The sequence below is a fragment of the Protomyctophum parallelum genome (genome assembly GCF_964188405.1).
Source record: "Protomyctophum parallelum genome assembly, chromosome: 11".
NCBI lineage: Eukaryota > Metazoa > Chordata > Actinopteri > Myctophiformes > Myctophidae > Protomyctophum > Protomyctophum parallelum.
The window spans coordinates 49,822,898-49,849,098 of record NC_139707.1 but is presented as its reverse complement, the minus strand read 5'-3'; the positions used below and the strand labels follow the sequence as shown (position 1 = coordinate 49,849,098).

Here is a 26,201-nt window from a genome sequence, read left to right as displayed (position 1 = left end):
GACCACTGACATAATAGAAATAGTTTTTTCAGAAAACTGTCATTATTTAGAAGACATTTATTTTTTAATGTCGACGTCTGGTCTAAATGGGTTAACCCATTTTTGGTGTTAGCATTATGTTATGCTTTAGCTTTTTTTTTTAAATAGCAGATCTACAAGCTCATACGAGCTTACAACCTATAAACTACGAGCTTGTAGGTCTGCTATTTTTGAAAAATCGAAGAACGACTGACATAGAAACATAGCTTTTTCAGAAAACTGTCAGGATGTAGAAGACATTTTTTTTAGAATCTGATCTCAGGTCAGAATGGGTCAAACCTACCTTTCAACATTGTCACCAGCTCCAATTGCCGCCGTGTCACCTGATCCCACAGCCCCCACTTGTCTTCCTCTGTCACGTTTTTCACCTGCATGTGGACGTGCCACGACCAGAGCGTAGCCAGTGAGGGGGCGCCTGGTCCCTCCTCATAGTCCGACCAGAGCGTAGCCAGTGAGGGGTTCCCTGGTCCCTCCTCATGGTCCTCCCAGCGGGGGGCCGTGGAGAGCGGTTCTCTCCCCTCTGCCGGAACGTCCTCCATAACTTCAGCAGCTATAGAACCCAAAGTTTGTTCGGCAGCTTTCAATTCTTGTTCTGCTTCTGGTTCTGCCTGTCTCCCGCCCGCTGCCCTCTCTCCTCCCTGAGCGAGCCCGGCCACGGACAGGCAGAGCAGAGAAACAAGCAATGCCCCGAAACTCTCCATTCTTTAATACTAAAGAGTCACGAAAGAGTCCCGAGACATCCTCTTCAAAAAAGCAGCCTAGCTTTTTATATCCCCCGGCCGTCTCATAAACTGACATTCAACATTATCACTGATGGGCTTTGTTTGTGTTTGTTTTTGCCCCCCGTGGATAAGTTAGGGACCGTCTTTGAGCCCTCGGTAAGATAATAATGATAACGATGATAAGTTAGGGAGCGTCTTTGAGACCTCGGTAAGATAGATAATAGTGATAATGATGATAAGAAGAGAGATGGTCAGGTTGTCCTGACTCTGGAAAGATTGCGTGCGATGTTTTGATTTTATGTTTTTTTGTTCTTCCTGTGCTTATGTGTGCTAGTATGTGTCTTATTCAGTTTAAAGTGACTCCTATAGGAATGATAACACTAGGACTAAGCTAGTCCTACTGTGGCAAAGAATATTGTTTAAAAAATAATCTGCCTAATGATGATGTCACTGGAAGACGGTTTCTAAACTGCCCACACAGCCCTCCTATGAGACAGAGACTTATAGTAGCCAATCGTGCCATTTTATAATGATTATTAGTGAGGACCTATTATATGAAGATAGGCTGAAAAGTGGTGAAGTGGTCCTTTAAGAAGTGTCTGGATGTTGAGACAGAGCTTCATTAACATACTCTGTTCTGTTTGGTACACTCAGGCCCCTCCCCCTTTATCGGCCGGACGTCCAATAACATCGTTTTTATTTAGGTTGTTGTTTTAAGCAGCATATCGTCTGGTCGTTGGTCGTTGTTAGATTGGCATTGTGGCAAAATGTAGATTGGTGGACTTTTATGTATTGGGTTTTAACAACATTAAAGACGATAAACACACAAACACAACAACAACATAATAACAAACAAGACACGAGATAAGAAAAAACAGCTCAGGCACAACACTATTGTAAATGATAAAGATGATAAAGTATACAGAGACATGGCAAGAACAATGAACCATAACGACATTAAATGGCAAATGATAGACTCCCATTAACCCATTCTGGGTCGGGAACCCCTTTTGGTGTTTTAACTAAGCATTATGTTATACTTTAGCTATTAATAATAATCTTTATTGTCCCGAAGGATATTCATCTTCACAGGTCTGTTCAACACCAACAACAAAAGCAGCACATAGTACAGAAAAACATTACACTAAGACAAAAAATACAAAAACATGAGTTCCCCACTGTGTACAGAAACCCTCCTATCGGCGGGGCAGTTTGTTTAATGCCGCGATGGCTGATGGGACAAAACTCCTACCGAAACGAACCTTTTTCCAGGGTAAGGTTCTGTATCTTTGTCCTGATGGCATGAGGTTGAAGAAGCAATACAGGGGATGATCAGTGTCACGTGATATTGAGAGGGCTAGCCGTGTGACGGCATTATTGTTCATATCAGAAAGTGTTGGTGTGGGAAGTCCGATAATCTTGGAAGCAATACGGGTAATACTGAAAAGTTTGTTTCTGTTAGGCATGGACAGTATGTTGTAAAAACATGCGGAACAGTACAACAGAATAGGTTGGATAATGCTTTTGTACAATAATAAAAGAAGATGAGGAGCAACAGATAGTGATCTTAACTTGCGGATTACATGAAGTCTTTGCTGAAAACGTGACTGGAGGATAGATGTAATGTGTTGATCAAACCTAAGTCTATTGTCCAGGGTGAGTCCAAGATATGTGAAACTGGCAACCTGTTCTATTGTCTTACCATTAATGAAAAGTGGGTTAAGTCCAGTGTGGGTTGTTACAATGACCAGTTCTTTTGTTTTGTCTTCTGTATTAGGTCAGATATTTTTGAAGAATTGTAAGAAATGCGGCACAAATCTTTGAATATATATTATTTACGTTCTTTTTTATTTTGACGTCAGGCCTAAATGGGTTAAGGAAACATTTGAATAATACATACATTTTATACTCCCCCCCCCCCCCCCCCCCCCCCCCTTAGTGGGTCGTAGTGAGGTCATCTGGTTATCACAAGGTCACCGTGTCACCTTTTTAAGCAACACAGGAAAATATTTGTGTTTAAATATTAAACGTGTGTGTGTGTGTGTGTGTGTGTGTGTGTGTGTGTGTGTGAGGTGTGTGTGTGCGTGTGAGGTGTGTGTATGCGGCGCGGTGTGTGTGTTTTTTTTTTTCTTTCGGGGAACGGGAGCGTAAAAGCTGATGTTTCCCTTTTTAAGCCTAACTTATCTAACACAGGAAAATATCCGTGTATAAATATTAACGTGTGTGTGTGTGTGTGTGTGTGTGTGTGTGTGTGTGTGTGTGTGTGTGTGTGTGTGTGTAAAGCGATAGCTCCTCTTAAAGGCAGTGAACAGGGTGTGGACAGAGCTGATGCACAGTAAACCTCTCTCTCTCTCTCTCTCTCTCTCTCTCTCTCTCTCTCTCTCTCAGGGCGTCAGCTCCTCCTCAAAGCGGTGAACAGGGTGTGGACAGAGCTGATGCACAGTAAACCTCTCTCTCTCTCTCTCTCTCTCTCTCAGGGCGTCAGCTCCTCCTAAAGGCGGTGAACAGGGTGTGGACAGAGCTGATGCACAGTAAACCTCTCTCTCTCTCTCTCTCTCTCTCTCTCAGGGCGTCAGCTCCTCTTGAAGGCGGTGAACAGGGTGTGGACAGAGCTGATGCACAGTAAACCTCTCTCTCTCTCTCTCTCTCTCTCTCTCTCTCAGGGCGTCAGCTCCTCCTAAAGGCGGTGAACAGGGTGTGGACAGAGCTGATGCACAGTAAACCTCTCTCTCTCTCTCTCTCTCTCTCTCTCTCTCTCTCTCTCTCAGGGCGTCAGCTCCTCCTAAAGGCGGTGAACAGGGTGTGGACAGAGCTGATGCACAGTAAACCTCTCTCTCTCTCTCTCTCTCTCTCTCTCTCTCTCTCAGGGCGTCAGCTCCTCTTGAAGGCGGTGAACAGGGTGTGGACAGAGCTGATGCACAGTAAACCTCTCTCTCTCTCTCTCTCTCTCTCTCTCTCTCTCTCTCTCTCTCTCTCTCTCAGGGCGTCAGCTCCTCCTGAAGGCGGTGAACAGGGTGTGGACTGAGCTGATGCACAGTAAACCTCTCTCTCTCTCTCTCTCTCTCTCTCTCTCTCTCAGGGCGTCAGCTCCTCCTGAAGGCGGTGAACAGGGTGTGGACAGAGCTGATGCACAGTAAACCTCTCTCTCTCTCTCTCTCTCTCTCTCTCTCTCAGGGCGTCAGCTCCTCCTGAAGGCGGTGAACAGGGTGTGGACAGAGCTGATGCACAGTAAACCTCTCTCTCTCTCTCTCTCTCTCTCTCTCTCTCTCAGGGCGTCAGCTCCTCTTGAAGGCGGTGAACAGGGTGTGGACAGAGCTGATGCACAGTAAACCTCTCTCTCTCTCTCTCTCTCTCTCTCTCTCTCTCTCTCTCTCTCTCTCTCAGGGCGTCAGCTCCTCCTGAAGGCGGTGAACAGGGTGTGGACAGAGCTGATGCACAGTAAGCGTCAGATGCTGGAGGACATCTTCAAGGTGTCTCTGCCCACCAACGACAGAGGACACGTGGACATCGCCACGGCCCGGCCCGCCCTGGAGGAGCCCGCCGTCAAGAGCTGGCAGAACCACCTGGGTGAGGAAGGGAGAACACGTGCCAGGGACCCCCCCCATGGGACCCCCCATGAGAGGAGACATATGTCAGGGACCCCCCATGAGAGGAGACATATGTCAGGGACCCCCCCCATGGGACCCCCCATGAGAGGAGACATATGCCAGGGACCCCCCATGAGAGGAGACATATGCCAGGGACTCCCCATGAGAGGAGACACATGCCAGGGACCCCCCCATAAGAGACCAGGGACCCCCCATGAGAGGAGACACATGCCAGGGACCCCCCATGAGAGGGACCAGGGACCCCCCATGACAATTTACAATTTAGGCATTTATCAGACGCTCTTAATCCAGAGCGATTTACATTAAGCAAGAACAAAAAGCATGGGAATACATCACATAAAAACATTTATCATGAAACATGCGTAAGCTAAAGTAGGAATATCTATAATGTAAACTATACATGTATACTATACTATGCTATACATAATGTACTATGACGTGCTATGACTACATACAATGCAATTATAGTGCTGTCTACAGAAAATATCTAAGGGGGTAGTGCTACGGGCCATGATGGAGTCTGAAAAGGTGGGTTTTCAGACTACGGCGGAGATTTGTACGACTGTAGCAGAGATTCTCAACCATTTTAAAGGTTTTATGACATTTTTTTATTTTTTTTTAGGTTTTATGACCTCAATTACACCCAAAAAACCTGAACTTTGAACATTCAGTGGATTTTCTGTGGTCTGAAGTTTTCTTTGGGGTTTTTTGGGCCTTTTGAGCTACAATGAAAACAGGCAACACAGTGAAACAGTGACATCTGTTGGCAAATCCCATTGACATATATGGGATTTGCAGTAAGTGATGTCACTTACTGCCGGCAAATCAGAGCACCTGTTTGAGCCAGAAAACCCCAGATCACAGAAAATCTACTGAATGTTAAAAGGTCATGTTTTTTGGGTGCAATTGAGATTAGAAAACCTAAAAAAAACAAGAACAATTCCAAAACCTTTTTTTTAATGTCACAATCCCTTTAAGGACCCCCATTTAATGACATTTATTTCTCTAAGACCCCATTTTCTATTGTAAAATGTAAATTTAGCTCTGCGACAGTCAGTCACTCATATATGAGACAGTCGGTTTCTAGCGAAAATCGAACTAATTCAGTAGCGCTAACCATAGCGTTTTCTCTCAGTCAGTATTATATGGATGGTTTGTTTATTTTTTTGAGTTTGAGGTGATCTAAGACCCAACCCCCCTATGGGGATTACTATGCAACTATAAAGTACATGAACCCTTGGATTTATAGCGCCCTCTAGCGATATTGACTTCGGTGCTCTCTCCCCCTCCCTCTCTCTCTCTCCCCCTCCCCCTCTCTCTCTCCCCCCCCCCCCTCTCTCTCTCTCCCCCCTCCCCCTCTCTCTCTCTCTCTCTCTCTCTCCCTCTCTCTCTCTCCCCCTCCCTCTCCCCCCTCCCCCTCCCCCCCCCCCCTCCCTCTCCCAGTCCATGAGAAGAAGTCCATCAGTCGAGGGGAGGCGGTGGTCCCGGCCACCCAGTCCAAGCTGTCCAGGGTCAGCAGTGGCTTCGGCCTCTCCAAGCTGACCGGGGTGCGGAGGAGCAAGAAGGACAACAGCCTCAATAAGAACAACCTCTCTGCACAGGTACGCACGCACACACGCACAAACACACGCACGCACGCACACCAGTGAGTCGCGATGTAATCCCTCCATATGCGCCTCGGTCTGCCCACGGGGTCTCCTCCCAGTGGGACGTGGTCCTTGGTCTGCCCTGGGGTCTCCTCCCAGTGGGACGCGGTCCTTGGTCTGCCCTGGGGTCTCCTCCCAGTGGGACGTGATCCTTGGTCTGCCCTGGGGTCTCCTCCCAGTGGGACGTGCCTCGACGACCTCCCTAGGGAGGCGCCCGAGAGGCATCCTAACCAGATGCCCCGAACCACCTAGAAGCAGCGACTCCACTCCGAGTCTCTCCCGCGTGACTGAACTTTTCACCCTATCTCTAAGGGAGATGCCAGCCACCCGGCCGCTTGTATTCGTGACCTTATTCTTTCGGTCTTGACCCTCACTTCATGACCATAGGTGAGAGTAGGAACACTTCATGACCATAGGTGAGAGTAGGAACACTTCATGACCATAGGTGAGAGTAGGAACACTTCATGACCATAGGTGAGAGTAGGAACACTTCATGACCATAGGTGAGAGTAGGAACACTTCATGACAGTAGGCGAGAGTAGGAACACTTCATGACCATAGGTGAGAGTAGGAACACTTCATGACCATAGGTGAGAGTAGGAACACTTCATGACCATAGGTGAGAGTAGGAACACTTCATGACCATAGGTGAGAGTAGGAACACTTCATGACCATAGGTGAGAGTAGGAACACTTCATGACCATAGGTGAGAGTAGGAACACTTCATGACCATAGGTGAGAGTAGGAACACTTCATGACCATAGGTGAGAGTTGAAACACTTCATGACCAGAGGTGAGAGTAGGAACACTTCATGACCATAGGTGAGAGTAGGAACACTTCATGACCATAGGTGAGAGTAGGAACACTTCATGACCATAGGTGAGAGTAGGAACACTTCATGACCATAGGTGAGAGTAGGAGCACTTCATGACCATAGGTGAGAGTAGGAGCACTTCATGACCATAGGTGAGAGTAGGAACACTTCATGACCATAGGCGAGAGTTGGTACACTTCATGACCATAGGCGAGAGTAGGAACACTTCATGACCATAGGTGAGAGTAGGAACACTTCATGACCATATAAGGTGAGAGTAGGAACACTTCATGACCATATAAGGTGAGAGTAGGAACACTTCATGACCATATAAGGTGAGAGTAGGAACACTTCATGACCATATAGGTGAGAGTAGGAACACTTCATGACCATATAGGTGAGAGTAGGAACACTTCATGACCATAGGTGAGAGTAGGAACACTTCATGACAGTAGGTGAGAGTAGGAACACTTCATGACCATAGGTGAGAGTAGGAACACTTCATGACCATAGGTGAGAGTAGGAACACTTCATGACAGTAGGTGAGAGTAGGAACACTCCATGACAGTAGGTGAGAGTAGGAACGTAGATTGCTCGGTAGACGGAGAGCTTTTGCCTTCTGGCTTTTGCTATTTGGGAATTTAAATCTGGAAAAAAAAGTATGATTTCTGGATGGATATGGTTTCCACACGACAGAGATTATATGCTCCGCCTCCTCCTACATCGAATATCTTTGCATAAAATTGCCGAAAAAAAGGGGCAGCATTGCAACGCGTTATGATCTTGTGGCTCCAGTATTATTCCAGACGCTTTGGACACAATCATCAATTAGGCTTCCTTGTAATTAACCCATTCTGACCTGAGATCAGATTCATACGAGGTTTCCGCCGGACACACACTGGTCTGATGAACCCATTCTGACCTGAGATCAGATTCAAAAAATGTCAGTCGCTCTTCGATTTTTCAAAAATAGCAGACCTACAAGCTCGTATCGCGCCACTCGGTGGCGCGATATGAGCTTGTAGATCTGCTATTTTTCAATAGCTAAAGCATGACATGATGCCAACACCAAAATGGGTGCCCGGTCAGAATGGGTTAAAAAGGTTGAGAATCACTGACTTACAATAAGCTTACATATAATGTGTGTGACCATGTAGTCACTACCCAGGGCAAGGAAGGACACAACACAGGGCAGCTTCCTTAAGTTTGTCTTTATTCCTTCATGCGCAGGGAATTATACACCATAATATCACCTTTACACAGGAGAGGCCATCTCTCCACTGTCCGGACACAGAGGCTCTCTCCTGAGTGTTTGTGGAGGTGACTGATTTAACCTGTTGTTCCTTTGATCAAGTCCATGATGCACAACAGGTGCGCAGCCACACCCAGCTCTGAGTCCAGTTCTAGTTTGACTCGGGCCAGGTGGTGTGACTGCTTCAATCAGTCACCCTCCCTCTCACAATGTGCTTGTGATTTTGTCTTACTATTTGTTCTTCTTCTTTTTTTTACATGTGTCTTCTTTCTTGGAAAAAAACCCAATTTCTTTGGTGAACAGGAGACGTTCCAGTGGATGTAACATGTTACAGTAACAGTAACATGGTGTAATGTGTAACAGTAACCTGGTACATTGTGGTCAACAGGAGACGTTCCAGTGGATGTTCACCCACATCGCCGTGCTGAGGGACCTGGTGGCCATGCAGAACAAAGAGCATCACGAGGTACCTTTACGTTATTATTAACCCATTCTGACCTGGGATCAGATTCATACGAGGTTTCCGCCGGACACACACTGGTCTGATGAACCCATTCTGACCTGAGATCAGATTCTAAAAATGTCAGTCGCTCTTCGATTTTTCAAAAATAGCAGACCTACAAGCTCGTATCGCGCCACTCGGTGGCGCGATATGAGCTTGTAGATCTGCTATTTTTCAATAGCTAAAGCATAACATGATGCTGACACCAAAATGGGTGCCCGGTCAGAATGGGTTAACTATTACCAACCGTACCGCCTAACCCTAACCCTAACCTCAGTCTTAACCGGCCACGTAATTCCCTTAACCTCATATTAGTCAGCGGCAGTCATTTCACTTAACGCATTGCGTAGTCGCCTATAGGCAGGAAGCACTGTATGTGGAGATGTCCATCCTGGCTGCAGTGATGCACTGTTCTGATAAGAACATACTTATCCTCCTCCTCTTCCTCCTCCTCCTCTTCCTCCTCTTCCTCTTCCTCTTCCTCCTCCCCCTCCTCCTCTCCTCCTCCTCCTCCTCCCCCCCTCCTCCTCCTCCTCCCCCCCCCCCTCCTCCTCTCTAAACGCAGCGGCAGCACAACGCCCTGAAGTACGTGACGGAGGAGTGGGCGTCCATCGAGTACGAGCTGCTGCGCGAGCGCGGGCTGTGGGGCCCGCCCATCGGCTCCAGCCTGGACAAGTTCGTGCTGGAGATGACGGAGGGGCCGTGCCGCATGCGCAAGAAGATGGTCCGCAACGACATGTTCTACATCCACTACCCCTACGTCCCCGAGCCGGAGCCCAACGCCAACCCCACACAGGTAACGTCCCCCATGTCCCCCAACCGGAGCCCAACGCCAACCCCACCCAGGTAATGTCCCCAATGTCCCCGAGCCAGAGCCCAACGCCAACCCCACGCAGGTAACGTCCCCAATGTCCCCGAGCCCAACGCCAACCCCACCCAGGTAATGTCCCCCAGGGCAGACCCCACCCAGGTAACGTCCCCCAGGGCAGACCCCCCCGCAGTTAATGTCATTTATTGGGCATTTGAGCCACGGAACCGCCCAAAACATTTAATATTCTTGTTGTCATTGTTGGATCCAAAGGAGAGATATAACAGGCAAACGTTGATCAAAATAACAATTCTTCTGCATTCTCACATTGTGTAGACTTATTGCAAATTAACCGATGCAGAATTTTACCAATAATTAAACGTTTGAGAGTCCGTGGAGACCAAGCCCCCAGTAAGGCTATCCGACGTTGAAGATGCCACCACCTACTGGCGAAATGTGGAACTGCAGCACTTTAATGGAGCTGGACCTTAGCTGGACGGACGTCCGCCCGGACCTCAATATTGAGGTCCGGGGCTAGGCTAGGCTAGGCTAGGTTAGGCTAGGTTAGGCTAGACTAGGCTAGGCTTGGCTAGGCTAGGCTAAACTTCCGCTCGCTCGAGCCATTGAGTTATAATTATACTAAATGTCATAAGATTGTAGTCGACTAAATCTACAGGTGATTTAGTCGACTAAAATGTATTTTGGCGGGCCTTGATGCCGTCATAATGACTTATTTTACACTTGCTGAAAATAGGTTGCATGCTGAAAATAGCCGATCTACAAGCTCACAAGGCGTCGCGCTGCGACGCGTTGTGAGCTTGTCGATCGGCTATTTTCGGCAAGTATAAAATGACTTATACTGGATCTCTTGTCCACTAGTCCCTTCCTAACATTTTAGTCTAGTTTTTATTTGTCGACGGAACTGTCAGTACATTTAGTCTTAGTTTTAGTCACCATAGCTTCGTTTTAATTTAGTTTCCATTTAGTTTTCGTCAGTGGAAAAAAGGTAGCCGACGAACATTTATCGCCTTAGTCTTAGTCGACGGAAACAACACTGGTTGACGCCAGGCGTTCTGAGGTCTCTCTCTCAACGGGTCGATGAGGTGTTGTTGTTGAGGTTCCTGTGGCGTTTCTTGTGGTTCCAGAAGCCGGTGCGGTACCGCCGGGCCATCTCCTACGACAGCAAGGACTACTACATGCGCCTGCTGTCGGGAAACCCCGGCATGTACCAGCACTCTGTGGAGACCAGCACCGAGGGGGAGACCACCCAGAGGGAGCCCGAACACACAGGGGAGGACACCATCGCCAGGGTCAAAGGTGAGGAGGACGGTGGGGAGGACGGGGGGGGGGAACGACACTGGAATCGTCCCGGGAGGCATACAGTACTGTACATACCAGTGTTGTTTTTGGCAGCAAATTTCTATTTTAGTTTTAGTCATAGTCTTTGGACTGAAACTTCATTTAGTTTTAGTCACATTTTAGTCACCTGGAAATGTCTTGGTGTTAGTCTAGTTTTAGTCGACTAAATGTCATAAGATTTTAGTCGACTGAATCTACAGGTGATCTAGTCGACTAAAATGTGTTTTTGCGTGCCTTGTTGCCGTCATAATGACTTATTTTACACTTACACAACAAAGTGTAAAATGACTTATACTGGATCTCTTGTCCACTAGTCCCTTCCCTTCCTAACATTTTAGTCTAGTTTTTATTTGTTGACTAAATTGTCAGTAGGCTATATTTAGTCATTTTAGTCATCATAGCACAGTTTTCATTTAGTTTCCATTCGTTTTTGTCAGTTGAAAAAGGTAGTCGACGAACATTTTTCGTCTTTTTTTTTGTCGACGAAAACAACACTGGTACATACTGTACATACATACAACCTGCATGTTGTAGTCTAGTTCAGGGGTTCTCAACGCGTGGGTCGGTCCCCAAACGAGACATGGCCAAAGCATCTCCGGGGGGGTCCCCAAACAAAAACGTTGAGAACCCCTGGTCTCTAGTTTGTAGTCAACTGGCCGGAATCAGAATTACCCACAACATAATTCATAACTAGAACTGCACTCTGTCGAGTGCATACTTGCTTGTTGCACACTAGTAGGCCATAAACTAGGCCAACTAGTGTGCAAGCAGAGCGCGCAAGTACTTTCGACTGCCGTAAACTGTGGAATCTCAGTATCTCTGTGAAGGATACACTTTTGATGCGTATGCAAATAAAACAGCAAATTTGTGCCTGATTTGCTGGGACCAGATTACATGAATGACCATATTTCTTACGTCATCATTGAGAGCTAGTCATACATTAGCCTGAGCTAACGTGTTAGGTTTCTGGTCTAGAGGGGCGGGTCGCGGCTCAGATTTGCGCACGCCCTGATTGGATCTCATCGATCTGTCCGTCACCCCCGGCCCCTCCTCTCCCCCCCCTAGTGCAGCGCCACGTCACATCATTTGGAGCGACGCCCACCCGGAAGGGTTGACTCCCACTTTTAGACCAGAGCGGCCAATGCGTTCCTCCAGGCTTTCCATTTTTGCACCAACAAAAACGAAAGCCTGGTACCGAGGCTAGTCATACATATACACACCATGTACTCTGGTCCCAGCAAATCAGGCACAATTTGCTATTTTATTTTACAGATTATATATATATATATTATAATGTATGACTAGCTCTAAATGATGACGTAAGAAATATGGTCATTTATGTAATCTGGTCCCAGCAAATCAGGCACAAATTTGCTGTTTTATTTGCATACGCATAAAAAGTGGCGGGTCGGCTGGGACGGTGCATACGGACCGGGCGAAACTATTACTTGCGCGCTCTGCTTGCGCAAGTAATTAACTCCTTTCTCTCTCTCTCTCCAGGCCTGGTGAAGGCTCCTCTGAAGCGGTCTCTAACCTCTCTCTCTCTCTCTCTCTCCAGGCCTGGTGAAGGCTCCTCTGAAGCGGTCTCTAACCTCTCTCTCTCTCTCTCCAGGCCTGGTGAAGGCTCCTCTGAAGCGGTCTCTAACCTCTCTCTCTCTCCAGGCCTGGTGAAGGCTCCTCTGAAGCGGTCTCTAACCTCTCTCTCTCTCTCTCTCCAGGCCTGGTGAAGGCTCCTCTGAAGCGGTCTCTAACCTCTCTCTCTCTCTCTCCAGGCCTGGTGAAGGCTCCTCTGAAGCGGTCTCTAACCTCTCTCTCTCTCCAGGCCTGGTGAAGGCTCCTCTGAAGCGGTCTCTAACCTCTCTCTCTCTCTCTCCAGGCCTGGTGAAGGCTCCTCTGAAGCGGTCTCTAACCTCTCTCTCTCTCTCTCTCTCTCCAGGCCTGGTGAAGGCTCCTCTGAAGCGGTCTCTAACCTCTCTCTCTCTCTCTCTCCAGGCCTGGTGAAGGCTCCTCTGAAGCGGTCTCTAACCTCTCTCTCTCTCTCTCTCTCTCTCTCTCTCTCTCTCTCCAGGCCTGGTGAAGGCTCCTCTGAAGCGGTCTCTAACCTCTCTCTCTCTCTCTCTCTCCAGGCCTGGTGAAGGCTCCTCTGAAGCGGTCTCTAACCTCTCTCTCTCTCTCTCTCTCTCTCTCTCTCTCTCTCCAGGCCTGGTGAAGGCTCCTCTGAAGCGGTCTCTAACCTCTCTCTCTCTCTCTCTCTCTCTCTCTCTCTCTCCAGGCCTGGTGAAGGCTCCTCTGAAGCGGTCTCTAACCTCTCTCTCTCTCTCTCTCTCTCTCTCTCTCTCTCTCTCTCTCCAGGCCTGGTGAAGGCTCCTCTGAAGCGGTCTCTAACCTCTCTCTCTCTCTCTCTCCAGGCCTGGTGAAGGCTCCTCTGAAGCGGTCTCTAACCTCTCTCTCTCTCTCTCCAGGCCTGGTGAAGGCTCCTCTGAAGCGGTCTCTAACCTCTCTCTCTCTCTCTCTCCAGGCCTGGTGAAGGCTCCTCTGAAGCGGTCTCTAACCTCTCTCTCTCTCTCTCTCCAGGCCTGGTGAAGGCTCCTCTGAAGCGGTCTCGCTCCACGGCCGACGGGGGGGACGAGGACGGCCAGGACCAGGTCCAGAACCAGGACCAGGTCCAGGACCAGGTCCAAGACCTCCTGCTGGAGTCAGGAGGTCTGGAGGAGGAGCAGAAGACGGACAACACCTCCCTGCTGCGCCTCCTGGAGGAGGGAGAGAAGGTCCGAGTTTTAGTTTTAGCCATAGTCTCTTGAACAGTGGCGTGCACAGATAAGACACTAGGGGGTGCTAGAGCATTCTGACCCGAGATCAGATTCATACGAGGTTTCCACTGGACACACACTGGTCTGATTAACCCATTCTGACCTGAGATCAGATTCTAAAAAATGTCAAGTCGTTCTTCGATTTTTCTATGAGCTTGTAGATCTGCTATTTTTCAATAGCTAAAGCATGACATGATGCTAACACCAAAATGGGTTCCCGTTCAGAATGGGTTATATTATTTAGGCCCCCCACAATCTAAAGCTATGTTTCTATGTCAGTGGTTCTTCGATACAAAAGAAATAGCAGACCTACATCTCATAGCGCGTCACTCGGTGGCGCGCTATGAGCTTGTAGATCTGCTATTTTTCAATAGCTATAAAGCACCAAAATGGATTCCCGCCCCAAAATGCGCTGCACAAGGTGCCCTTTTTTTCACTTGAGCACCTGCCCCTCTAAATGTCTGTGCACGCCACTGCTCTTGAATAGTTTTCACTTACTTTTTGTCACATTTTAGTCACCTGGAATGTCTTAGTGTTAGTCAAGTTTCAGTCGACTGAATGTCATAAAATTATAGTCGACTCAATGGTACAGGTGATTTAGTCGACTAGAATGTGCCGATCTACAAGCTCACAACGCATCGCGCTGCGACGCGTTGTGATCTTGTAGATCGGCTATGCAACCAAGTGTAAAATGACTTATACTGGATCTCTTGTCCACTAGTCCCTTCCTGACATTTTAGTCTAGTCTAGTCGCTGATCAGATCGCAGGCATGCCCAATAAGCCGAGAGCTGATCAGGCATCGGCAAGACTCTGTTCAGTGTCTGCGATAATTGGCAGTCGACCATATATGGAGAAGGCGATGCTTCCTGTACCCGTGATCTGTATCCTGAAGCACTTGTTATAGAGTTTTCTTTTTCAAGTTTGCGCATCCACTATATTGTTTGTGTTCAAGAAATGTCTTGTAAAACGCAAATAAAGATGTTAAATGTGTGCGTGTGTGTGCGTGTGCGTGCCTGTGTGTGTGTGTGTGCCTGTGTGTGTGTGTGTGTGCGTGTGTGCGTGCGTGTGCAACAGATCCAGCACATGTACCGCTGTGCGCGGGTCCAGGGGCTGGACACCAGCGAGGGTCTGCTGCTGTTCGGGAAGGAACACTTCTACGTGATCGACGGATACACCATGACCGTCTCCAGGGAGATCAGAGACATCGACACGCTGTCCGCTAAGTACGGCCTACAGTACAGTGCAGTGCAGTGCAGTGCAGTGCAGTGCAGTGCAGTGCAGTGCAGTACAGTACAGTACAGTACAGTACAGGGCAGTACAGTACAGGGCAGTGCAGTGCAGTCACCCTGTCCGCTAAGTACGGCCTACAGTGCAGTGCAGTACAGTACAGTGCAGTGCAGTGCAATCACCCTGTCCGCTAAGTACGGCGTGCAGTGCAGTGCAGTGCAGTGCAGTGCAGTGCAGTGCAGTGCAGTACAGTACAGTACAGTACAGTACAGTACAGTACAGTACAGTACAGTACAGTACAGTGCAGTGCAGTGCAGTGCAGTGCAGTGCAGTGCAGTGCAGTGCAGTGCAGTCACCCTGTCCGCTAAGTACGGCCTACAGTACAGTATGTATTTGGCCGCCGACCCCCATCTGTGAATATGTTGTTTCAGGGCTATGAGCTTGTAGATCTGCTATTTTTGAATAGCTAAAGCATAACATAATGCTTCAACCCTAAACCTAAGCCTAACCCCTAAGCATAACAAATAATTGATAATGTCTTGTATTAGCTTGTATGAAGCCATCATCCCCAGAGGGGCCAGACAGGGTCAGAACCAGCTGAAGAGGACCTGCAGCATCTTCGCCTACGAAGACATCAAGGAGGTCCACAAGAGACGCTACCTGCTGCAGGTACGCACGCACACGCACTGACACACACAGACACACACACACACAGACGTTTACATGCAACAGTGACACACCTGTTCTTGGCTTGGTGACAAAGTGCTCTTGAACCTCAGCGTTACGTCTTGTTGATAAACTGGGACCTCAATATTTTAATAAAGCAATAAGCCACGAGAGGTCTCAGCTTACCGGGTATTTTACAATGTCTGGGAGGCGTAGGCAGACCCGACGCGCAGCGGAGGGTCTTCTACACTCCCAGCCAGTGTAAAATACCCGGTAAGCTGCAGGGCCTCGAGTGGCTTATTGCATTTCTAAAACATATAGCAATATTAACCTCCATAAAACTATTAGATTCACAAAATATAGCTACGCTTTGTGCCACCAGAGCGAGCCCACATCACTTCCTTGTTTTGCTCGGCAAGTAGCCTATATGTGACGGAAGAATAGCGCTTGATGTCTTTACGGGGCCGCCTTGAGCCACACATTCACAGTCATATGAGTGCGGGGGCGGTGCTTAGACACGCCCGCACGGCCAGCGTGTGTAAGGCAATCAAGCGCTCCCCTTCCCCAGTTCAGCTACAAGGCTGCAGGATGATACAAAGTGATTGAAGGAGTGGATTATCGGTGACATTTACACCGGGCCACGTGACGGTAACCAGCCAATCAGAATCAAGTATTGGGACTAACCGTTTTAGAATGTCATGTCATGTTTCCAGCCAATGGCGGTGGAGGTGTTCTATTATGTTAATAATGTCATGTCTGTTTGCAGCCAATGGCGGCGGAGGTGTTCTATTATGTTAATAATGTCATGTCATGTTTGCAGCCAATGGCGGCGGAGGTGTTCTATTATGTTAATAATGTCATGTCTGTTTGCAGCCAATGGCGGCGGAGGTGTTCTCCGCGGACGGAAGGAACTACCTGCTGGCCTTCCAGAAAGGAGTCCGAAACAAAGTCTACCAGAGGTGCACTTTTTTAATATTATACTGCCTTTATGTCTGAATGTCCACAACCAAGAATCATGAACTACAAAGATGGCGGTGATAATGTGAGCATGGACACTGATGACCCGATGGCGTGTTCCGTACAGTGTAAACGGGTTGAATGTCAGTAAGGTGTCGATCCGATCCGGGTCGTGTTTTGACGACGACCGCCTTGAACGTGATCTCTTTGAAAGCGATCCCAGCGGATCTGTCGCCCATCCTGGTTGTGGCGCGCACTTAACCCATTCTGGGTGGGAACCCCTTTTGGTGTTAGCATTATGCTATGCTTTAGCTATTGAAAAATAGCAGATCTACAAGCTCATAGCGCGCCACCGAGTGGCGCGCTATGAGCTTGTAGGTCTGCTATTTTATCTTTTTCAGAAAACTGTCAGGATGTAGAAGACATTTATAGAATCTGAAAGGTTAACGGTGCTAACGGTGCTAACGGTGCTGGATGTTCCTCTGCTGCAGGTTTCTGGCCGTGGTTCCCTCGCTAGCCGACAGCTCCGAGTCCGTCTCAGGACAGAGACCCAACACCAGCGTGGAGCAAGGGTATATATAAGGCTTCCCTTATTCTGCAACAATGTTGAATGAGTTAGGCAGTCTCATGCCAATCCGTGCTGTTTGACCGTGTTTGTGGTGAGACCGGGTTGAGGGAGGAGAACCACAAAATGCATTAGAAATAAGAATATAATTGTACTTGTTGTTGTACCGTACGTGTAACCCTGGGTCTGATCTTATGATGTTTGTAATTTCCAAACCAAATCAAATGAGTTGACGAACCTCTATTCTACCGTGTGTTCCAGGTCTGGACTGCTCAGCACACTGGTGGGAGAGAAGTCTGTCACCCAGAGATGGGAGGTAGGACTGATGTAGAACTACTTTACTACTTAACTTCTTTAATCAGTCACTCAGAGATGGGGGGTAGGACTGATGTAGAACTACTTTACTACTTAACATCTTTAATCAGTCACTCAGAGATGGGAGGTAGGACTGATGTAGAACTACTTCACTACTTAACATCTTTAATCAGTCACTCAGAGATGGGAGGTAGGACTGATGTAGAACTACTTTACTACTTAACATCTTTAATCAGTCACTCAGAGATGGGAGGTAGGACTGATGTAGAACTACTTTACTTTTTTTAACTTTTTATAATATATACTTTATTGAAAATTATTCAGGGTTTACAATTTATGCATTCACATGAAAATTACATACAGTACAAAAGTATCACAATGTCACAAAGTGCCATGGTTTTAGTTTGTCCAGAGCTCTGTCTTTTCAGTTCAGTTATTATTTGTTTAAAGAGCACCTCTCCAGAGATGGCACATCTTGTTTTCCACCATCTTGTTCACCACTGTGCAAACAACAGTCCAGTAAAAGTATTGCTCTTTGGCAGACATTCTTTCCGCAAAGACCCCATACATGGCAGCATTGTAATTTAAATTAATTTTAAAACCAATTTGTGGCATTTTCCTCCACACAAAACTAGACCTCTGGCAGTCTACCAGCAGGTGCTCAATTGTGTCATCCTCATCACAATTAATGATTTAACAGTTCTAACGAAGCTCCCTCCCTCCCTCCCTCCCTCCCTCCAGCGAGGGGAGATCAGTAACTTCCAGTACCTGATGCATCTGAACACGCTGGCCGGTCGCTCCTACAACGACCTGATGCAGTACCCCGTCTTCCCCTGGATCCTGGCCGACTACGATGCCGAGGTAGGCTATCTGTCCAGCCGATGACATGACAACCACACCAAGGGCTCTAATGAAGTACTGTCACCTCATAAACACATGACATAACAACCACACCAAGGGCTCTAATGAAGTACTGTCACCTCATAAACACATGACATAACAACCACACCAAGGGCTCTAATGAAGTACTGTCACCTCATAGACACATGACATAACAACCACACCAAGGGCTCTAATGAAGTAATGTCACCTCATAAACACATGTGACCAGTGCCAGCAGAATATGCCTCAACTCGATTTTTACAGATTATTAAAGTACAGAATGTAAGCTTTCATATGATGTATCATTCAATGAAATTGGATAATAATTGAAGGAGATATGACCATCTAAAACTTGTTTAAACAGATACCCCAAAGCAGAGAATAACCCATTCAAAGAATCCTGACATTTTTGCATTTTTGCACCTCTGTAAATGGGTGTGACAATAGATCCTTGGCTACACCCCTAATGTCTTGCATAATCACTCCCCCACCCACTAACCACTCCCCCACTAGGTTAGCTGTCAATGACAGTGGACACTTAGGTGTGGGAAAGTACATGAGTACTTGAGTTAAAGTAAAGAAATATAGGACTGAAGTTGTTTAGTGTATGTTTTGTAATAATACAATCTAAAAAGTAACTAGTAGGCTAACAGAGTTTTCAATGGATATAGGCTATGTAGTTTTACACCAATGCTGTTACATGAAACAAAGGGCAGAAGAATGAGATCTTACACCTTAGGCTTTCATAAACAAAAACTTTTATTTGTCCAAACTTTGAAAATACAACATGCACAATAAAGTGGCCATAATAATGGTAATAAAAAGTACAGTAAAAGTATGCACAATAAAGTTGCACTATTTTCAATAACATAATAATAGGCCTATATAAAATAAAGTGGCTGGTATTTTGTTGAATAAAAAGCAGCACTATTTTCAACAACAAAAAATAAAGTGTCTTTGTTCAGTCACAGTGCAACACAAAAAAATAAAGTGTCTCGTATTGTCTTTGCATGTGTCAAGTGTGGAAACTATTCACAAGCAGCACTATTTTCAACAACAAAAAATAAAGTGTCTTTGTTCAGTCACAGTGCAACACAAAAAAATAAAGTGTCTCGTATTGTCTTTGCATGTGTCAACTAACACCGGAATTTCTTCTTCTTTGGCGCAGTGGACTTTTTTTCTTTTGGTGCTGTTGCAGGTTTGGGGTGTGTATCGTTTGGTGCTGTGGACGTTGGTTTGGGGCACGTGGTGTCTTGTGCATCATCGCGACAGAACTTTCGGATTTCCTTAAAAAGATATTCCTGCCGGGCCATGTCGAGCCCAGGTGGGGGCTGCAACGGAACACCATCTTTAGGGGGAAGGATGTCAGTGTTCTTCAGCAACTGAAACTCAATCACTTCTGCGTCGCGATGTGTTTGTGCCATCACCACTCCAGGCCTATCTGAAGCAAACCTGAAGTGTTGGTAACTCTTAATCTTTGGGAGCCTCCGGAAGTAGGGAGTCAGGTGGGTCTGCCAGTCGAAGCCTTCAACAAGCACTGTGCCATCTTCATGGACCGCTTTCCACAGCCTCCTGAAGCAGCTCAAACCAACAACTCGTTGCCCTGCAAAGACAAGAGTAAAGACACAAACATTTTTTAATGATTTTTCAAAAATAGCAGATCTACAAGATTGTAGGGTGGCATTTGGTACGGTACTCACTTCACACGGGTGTGATTTGTTAGCATACATTTACAAATCATGATTAAAAAAATAGCTGAACTACAAGCTACAATGACAAAATGTAACAAGCATTTGTTGTAAGTGTTGTAATGCGAATAAAACAAATAAAACAATTACATACCATCTTCCATGGCAGCCTTGTAGAGACGCCACACTGAGGCTTTGGTTACATCACTTGAAAGCAACTTCAAACTGTAGTCTTTGTGTCCAGGGTGTCGTCCAGGCAGAGAGATGGCATGGACTTCTGCATAGTTTGTGATGAATGTCTCAAGACCCGTTTTATGTCATCACTAGACAGAAACTTCTTGTGTGTCCTGGGACCTTTCTTCTTCTGGCGTGAAGATATACCATTCTCCTTGTAGTGTTTCACAAGGGCTTGGAGAAGGGTTTTGCTGATCCTGGACAAAACGACATAAACACTTTGTTACAAACTAACCCAACAAAATAATTGTAGGCAATACGCAAATGCCTATAGTACAGTGTAAAGCCTGGTTTCTATTTACTGTGCAAGGCTACATCCGTTCTAAAGCCCGCCCATTGTATCCGCTAATAATTTCCACGCATACATACAGGCACACAAACTGCTTCCGTATCCTCTCCATACCGGATGTTTTACTACTACTACGGGCTAACAACAGTATTATTTAACAGGGCAAAATAGTGATCCTCCGTCCGCAGAGAGTTGAGCAGCGCCTACTGCCACATAGTGATCCATACATACATACTGGCGTTATTCTCACACACACACACACACAATGTTACAGTAACAATACATAAGTATCAATAGCATAGATTAGACTGTAACTCACCCATAGAGAAAGAGAAATGTAGCACGGCAAACCACGACGGTGTTAACCATGTACGTGGATCGGGTGCTCTTTCGCTTCCCGTTGAATTGCTTTGTGCATTGTGTCAATTCGGAGTCATTCATGCACGTCTTTATAATTCCCATGAGAAACATGTCTTTCTGATCCTTCGACAAGGCTGCCATTTCCATCCGTGTATCGCAAATCATTTCTGGGTCAAGTTTTTGACTGCAAGACAAAGGCTCATGCTCTGAATTCTCCTTTCTTCTTTCTTGGCATCGGCAATTAAAGTTTCGTATTTTCTCAAGTTCTACTGGTCGATCGGTGTCCACTGCAACATTCTCAACTTCTGGTAACTGTAACAGCGATGCAATGCCTACATGCACCCCTCCTGGAGCAGCGTTTCCACCCGTCTCCTTGTCCTGGTCATCCTCGTTGTTGTCAGAACACACGCTGGTGTTGACTCGATCAAAAACTATGTCGTCGTCATCATCTCCATCAGATTCGTCCTCCGACCGACACTCAGGGCCGTGTATAAAAGCCATAATGAAATCATTCAAAACGCCATCATCTGCTCCTCCATTCAATGCATGGACCAGACGCGCTGCAGAAGAGTTACTAGCCATCTCGAGTTGAATAATAACTGACACTGTTTACAATACAAACACAGTGACACGAGTCACGACTGTCAGAAACAGCTGTACTTATGGGCGACGCCCAGACCGTGAAACCTGAAGACAAAGACATTCCTGAGACCAATCGGAACAGACATGCAAATCTTGGGAGAGCACTTATCCGCCCCCCAAACTGCGTTAGATTTCACATAAAACAAGCACATCTTTGACGTATAAATGTATACATTTCATTTGCCCAAATGAACAATCTGTTTGAATGAAAACCTTCTTCAACATTCAAACTGTATTAATATGAAAAAAAAAGAAAATCACATAAAAAAAAAACGAGTTTATTTATTGATTTAAGGCATGTTCATTCTGGCGACATGAGGCACATTCTGCTGGCCTGGGTCACACATGACATAACAACCACACCAAGGGCTCTAATGAAGTACTGTCACCTCATAAACACATGACATAACAACCACACCAAGGGCTCTAATGAAGTACTGTCACCTCATAAACACATGACATAACAACCACACCAAGGGCTCTAATGAAGTACTGTCACCTCATAAACACATGACATAACAACCACACCAAGGGCTCTAATGAAGTACTGTCACCTCATAAACACATGACATAACAACCACACCAAGGGCTCTAATGAAGTACTGTCACCTCATAAACACATGACATAACAACCACACCAAGGGCTCTAATGAAGTACTGTCACCTCATAAACACATGACATAACAACCACACCAAGGGCTCTAATGAAGTACTGTCACCTCATAAACACATGACATAACAACCACATTAAGGGCTCTAATGAAGTACTGTCACCTCATAAACACATGACATGACAACCACACCAAGGGCTCTAATGAAGTACTGTCACCTCATAAACACATGACATAACAACCACACCAAGGGCTCTAATGAAGTACTGTCACCTCATAAACACATGACATAACAACCACACCAAGGGGTCTAATGAAGTACTGTCACCTCATAAACACATGACATAACAACCACACCAAGGGCTCTAATGAACTGTCACCTCATAAACACATGACATAACAACCACACCAAGGGCTCTAATGAACTGTCACCTCATAAACACATGACATAACAACCACACCAAGGGCTCTAATGAAGTACTGTCACCTCATAAACACATGACATAACAACCACACCAAGGGCTCTAATGAAGTACTGTCACCTCATAAACACATGACATAACAACCACACCAAAGGGCTCTAATGAAGTACTGTCACCTCATAAACACATGACATAACAACCACACCAAAGGGCTCTAATGAAGTACTGTCACCTCATAAACACATGACATAACAACCACACCAAGGGCTCTAATGAACTGTCACCTCATAGACACATGACATAACAACCACACCAAGGGCTCTAATGAACTGTCACCTCATAAACACATGACATAACAACCACACCAAGGGCTCTAATGAACTGTCACCTCATAGACACTGGAAAAAATAAAAAAAATCACGGCACTCCATCTTTAAGTAAAAGTGTGAATACTGCAATGTAGATGTACTCTGTTACAAGTCCCATAATTAACATCCGCTCGGAAACGGCTCTGATGAATGAATGGCGTCATGGTAGGCGTTCATGTTGACGTGTGTCTGAACAACAGAGTCATGGTTGGCGTTCATGTTGACGTGTGTCTGAACAACAGAGTCATGGTTGGCGTTCATGTTGACGTGTGTCTCTCTGAACAACAGTGTCATGGTTGGCGTTCATGTTGACGTGTGTCTCTCTGAACAACAGTGTCATGGTTGGGTTCATGTTGACGTGTGTCTGAACAACAGTGTCATGGTTGGGTTCATGTTGACGTGTGTCTGAACAACAGTGTCATGGTTGGGTTCATGTTGACGTGTGTCTGAACAACAGTGTCATGGTTGGGTTCATGTTGACGTGTGTCTGAACAACAGTGTCATGGTTGGGTTCATGTTGACGTGTGTCTGAACAACAGTGTCATGGTTGGCGTTCATGTTGACGTGTCTCTGAACAACAGGAGCTGGACCTGAACAGCCCCAGAACCTTCCGGAACCTGGCCAAGCCCATGGGGGCCCAGACGGACGACAGACTGACCCAGTACAAGAAGAGATACAAGGACTGGGAGGACCCCACCGGTAAGAACACCACCCACACACATCCCCCCTAACCCTAACCCCACCGGTAAGAACACCACCCACATGCTACCCACCTCCACACACATCCCCCCCTAACCCTAACCCTAACCCCACCGGTAAGAGCACCACCCACATGCTACCCACCTCCACACACATCCCCCCTAACCCTAACCCCACCGGTAAGAACACCACCCACATGCTAACCCATTTAGACCTGAGATCAGATTAAAAAAAAAAAAAGATCTAAATCCTGACAGAGTTTTGAAGGTCTTGCATGGAGCACATGTGCCATCATAACACTGATGATCGTGTTGTGTTGTATAACCGTTGTGTTGTGTTGTATTGTATATCAGGGGAGACCCCAGCGTACCACTACGGAACCCACTACTCCTCGGCCATGATCGTAGCCTCCTACCTGGTCCGCATGGAGCCCTTCACCCAGATCTTCCTCAGACTGCAGGTGAGTCCCTGAGGGAGTTCCAGGGGTCCCCGGCTAAAGGATGGTTAGGAACCAAATGGACCCTCATGGGTCTGTAACTCTGAGAGTGTACGAATGGACCCTTATGGGTCTGTAACTCTGAGAGTGTACAAATGGACCCTTATGGGTCTGTAACTCTGAGAGTGTACGAATGGACCCTTATGGGTCTGTAACTCTGAGAGTGTACAAATGGACCCTTATGGGTCTGTAACTCTGAGAGTGTACAAATGGACCCTTATGGGTCTGTAACTCTGAGAGTGTACAAATGGACCCTTATGGGTCTGTAACTCTGAGAGTGTACGAATGGACCCTTATGGGTCTGTAACTCTGAGAGTGTACGAATGGACCCTTATGGGTCTGTAACTCTGAGAGTGTACAAATGGACCCTTATGGGTCTGTAACTCTGAGAGTGTACGAATGGACCCTTATGGGTCTGTAACTCTGAGAGTGTACAAATGGAACCAAATGGACCCTTATGGGTCTGTAACTCTGAGAGTGTACAAATGGACCCTTATGGGTCTGTAACTCTGAGAGTGTACGAATGGACCCTTATGGGTCTGTAACTCTGAGAGTGTACGAATGGACCCTTATGGGTCTGTAACTCTGAGAGTGTACGAATGGACCCTTATGGGTCTGTAACTCTGAGAGTGTACGAATGGACCCTTATGGGTCTGTAACTCTGAGAGTGTACTAATGGACCCTTATGGGTCTGTAACTCTGAGAGTGTACAAATGGACCCTTATGGGTCTGTAACTCTGAGAGTGTACAAATGGACCCTTATGGGTCTGTAACTCTGAGAGTGTACAAATGGACCCTTATGGGTCTGTAACTCTGAGAGTGTACAAATGGACCCTTATGGGTCTGTAACTCTGAGAGTGTACAAATGGACCCTTATGGGTCTGTAACTCTGAGAGTGTACAAATGGAACCAAATGGACCCTTATGGGTCTGTAACTCTGAGAGTGTACAAATGGAACCAAATGGACCCTTATGGGTCTGTAACTCTGAGAGTGTACAAATGGACCCTTATGGGTCTGTAACTCTGAGAGTGTACAAATGGAACCAAATGGACCCTTATGGGTCTGTAACTCTGAGAGTGTACAAATGGAACCAAATGGACCCTTATGGGTCTGTAACTCTGACAGTGTACAAATGGAACCTTATGGGTCTGTAACTCTGAGAGTGTACAAATGGACCCTTATGGGTCTGTAACTCTGAGAGTGTACAAATGGAACCAAATGGACCCTTATGGGTCTGTAACTCTGAGAGTGTACAAATGGAACCAAATGGACCCTTTATGGGTCTGTAACTCAGAGAGTGTACAAATGGAACCAAATGGACCCTTATGGGTCTGTAACTCTGAGAGTGTACAAATGGACCCTTATGGGTCTGTAACTCTGAGAGTGTACAAATGGAACCAAATGGACCCTTATGGGTCTGTAACTCTGAGAGTGTACAAATGGACCCTTATGGGTCTGTAACTCTGAGAGTGTACGAATGGACCCTTATGGGTCTGTAACTCTGGGAGTGTACAAATGGAACCAAATGGACCCTTATGGGTCTGTAACTCTGAGAGTGTACAAATGGACCCTTATGGGTCTGTAACTCTGAGAGTGTACAAATGGACCCTTATGGGTCTGTAACTCTGACAGTGTACAAATGGACCCTTATGGGTCTGTAACTCTGAGAGTGTACGAATGGACCCTTATGGGTCTGTAACTCTGAGAGTGTACAAATGGACCCTTATGGGTCTGTAACTCTGAGAGTGTACGAATGGACCCTTATGGGTCTGTAACTCTGAGAGTGTACTAATGGACCCTTATGGGTCTGTAACTCTGAGAGTGTACAAATGGACCCTTATGGGTCTGTAACTCTGAGAGTGTACAAATGGACCCTTATGGGTCTGTAACTCTGAGAGTGTACGAATGGACCCTTATGGGTCTGTAACTCTGAGAGTGTACGAATGGACCCTTATGGGTCTGTAACTCTGAGAGTGTACGAATGGACCCTTATGGGTCTGTAACTCTGAGAGTGTACAAATGGACCCTTATGGGTCTGTAACTCTGGGAGTGTACAAATGGACCCTTATGGGTCTGTAACTCTGAGAGTGTACGAATGGACCCTTATGGGTCTGTAACTCTGGGAGTGTACAAATGGAACCAAATGGACCCTTATGGGTCTGTAACTCTGAGAGTGTACAAATGGACCCTTATGGGTCTGTAACTCTGAGAGTGTAC

The 26,201-nt window shown here is 46.5% G+C and overlaps 1 protein-coding gene across 1 annotated transcript in view; it reads left to right on the top strand.

The window, feature by feature from the left end:
- The window catches only part of LOC310867236 (WD repeat and FYVE domain-containing protein 3-like), a 212,651-nt gene that overhangs the window by 150,810 nt on the left and 35,640 nt on the right, over positions 1-26,201 (top strand). The window contains 14 exon segments of the mRNA XM_083777127.1: positions 4,146-4,328; positions 5,813-5,970; positions 8,471-8,548; positions 9,150-9,380; positions 10,538-10,709; positions 13,326-13,519; positions 14,637-14,785; positions 15,338-15,458; positions 16,329-16,414; positions 16,904-16,984; positions 17,239-17,293; positions 18,034-18,153; positions 23,370-23,487; positions 23,841-23,947. Coding sequence (XP_083633253.1) covers positions 4,146-4,328; positions 5,813-5,970; positions 8,471-8,548; positions 9,150-9,380; positions 10,538-10,709; positions 13,326-13,519; positions 14,637-14,785; positions 15,338-15,458; positions 16,329-16,414; positions 16,904-16,984; positions 17,239-17,293; positions 18,034-18,153; positions 23,370-23,487; positions 23,841-23,947 — 1,853 coding nt within the window.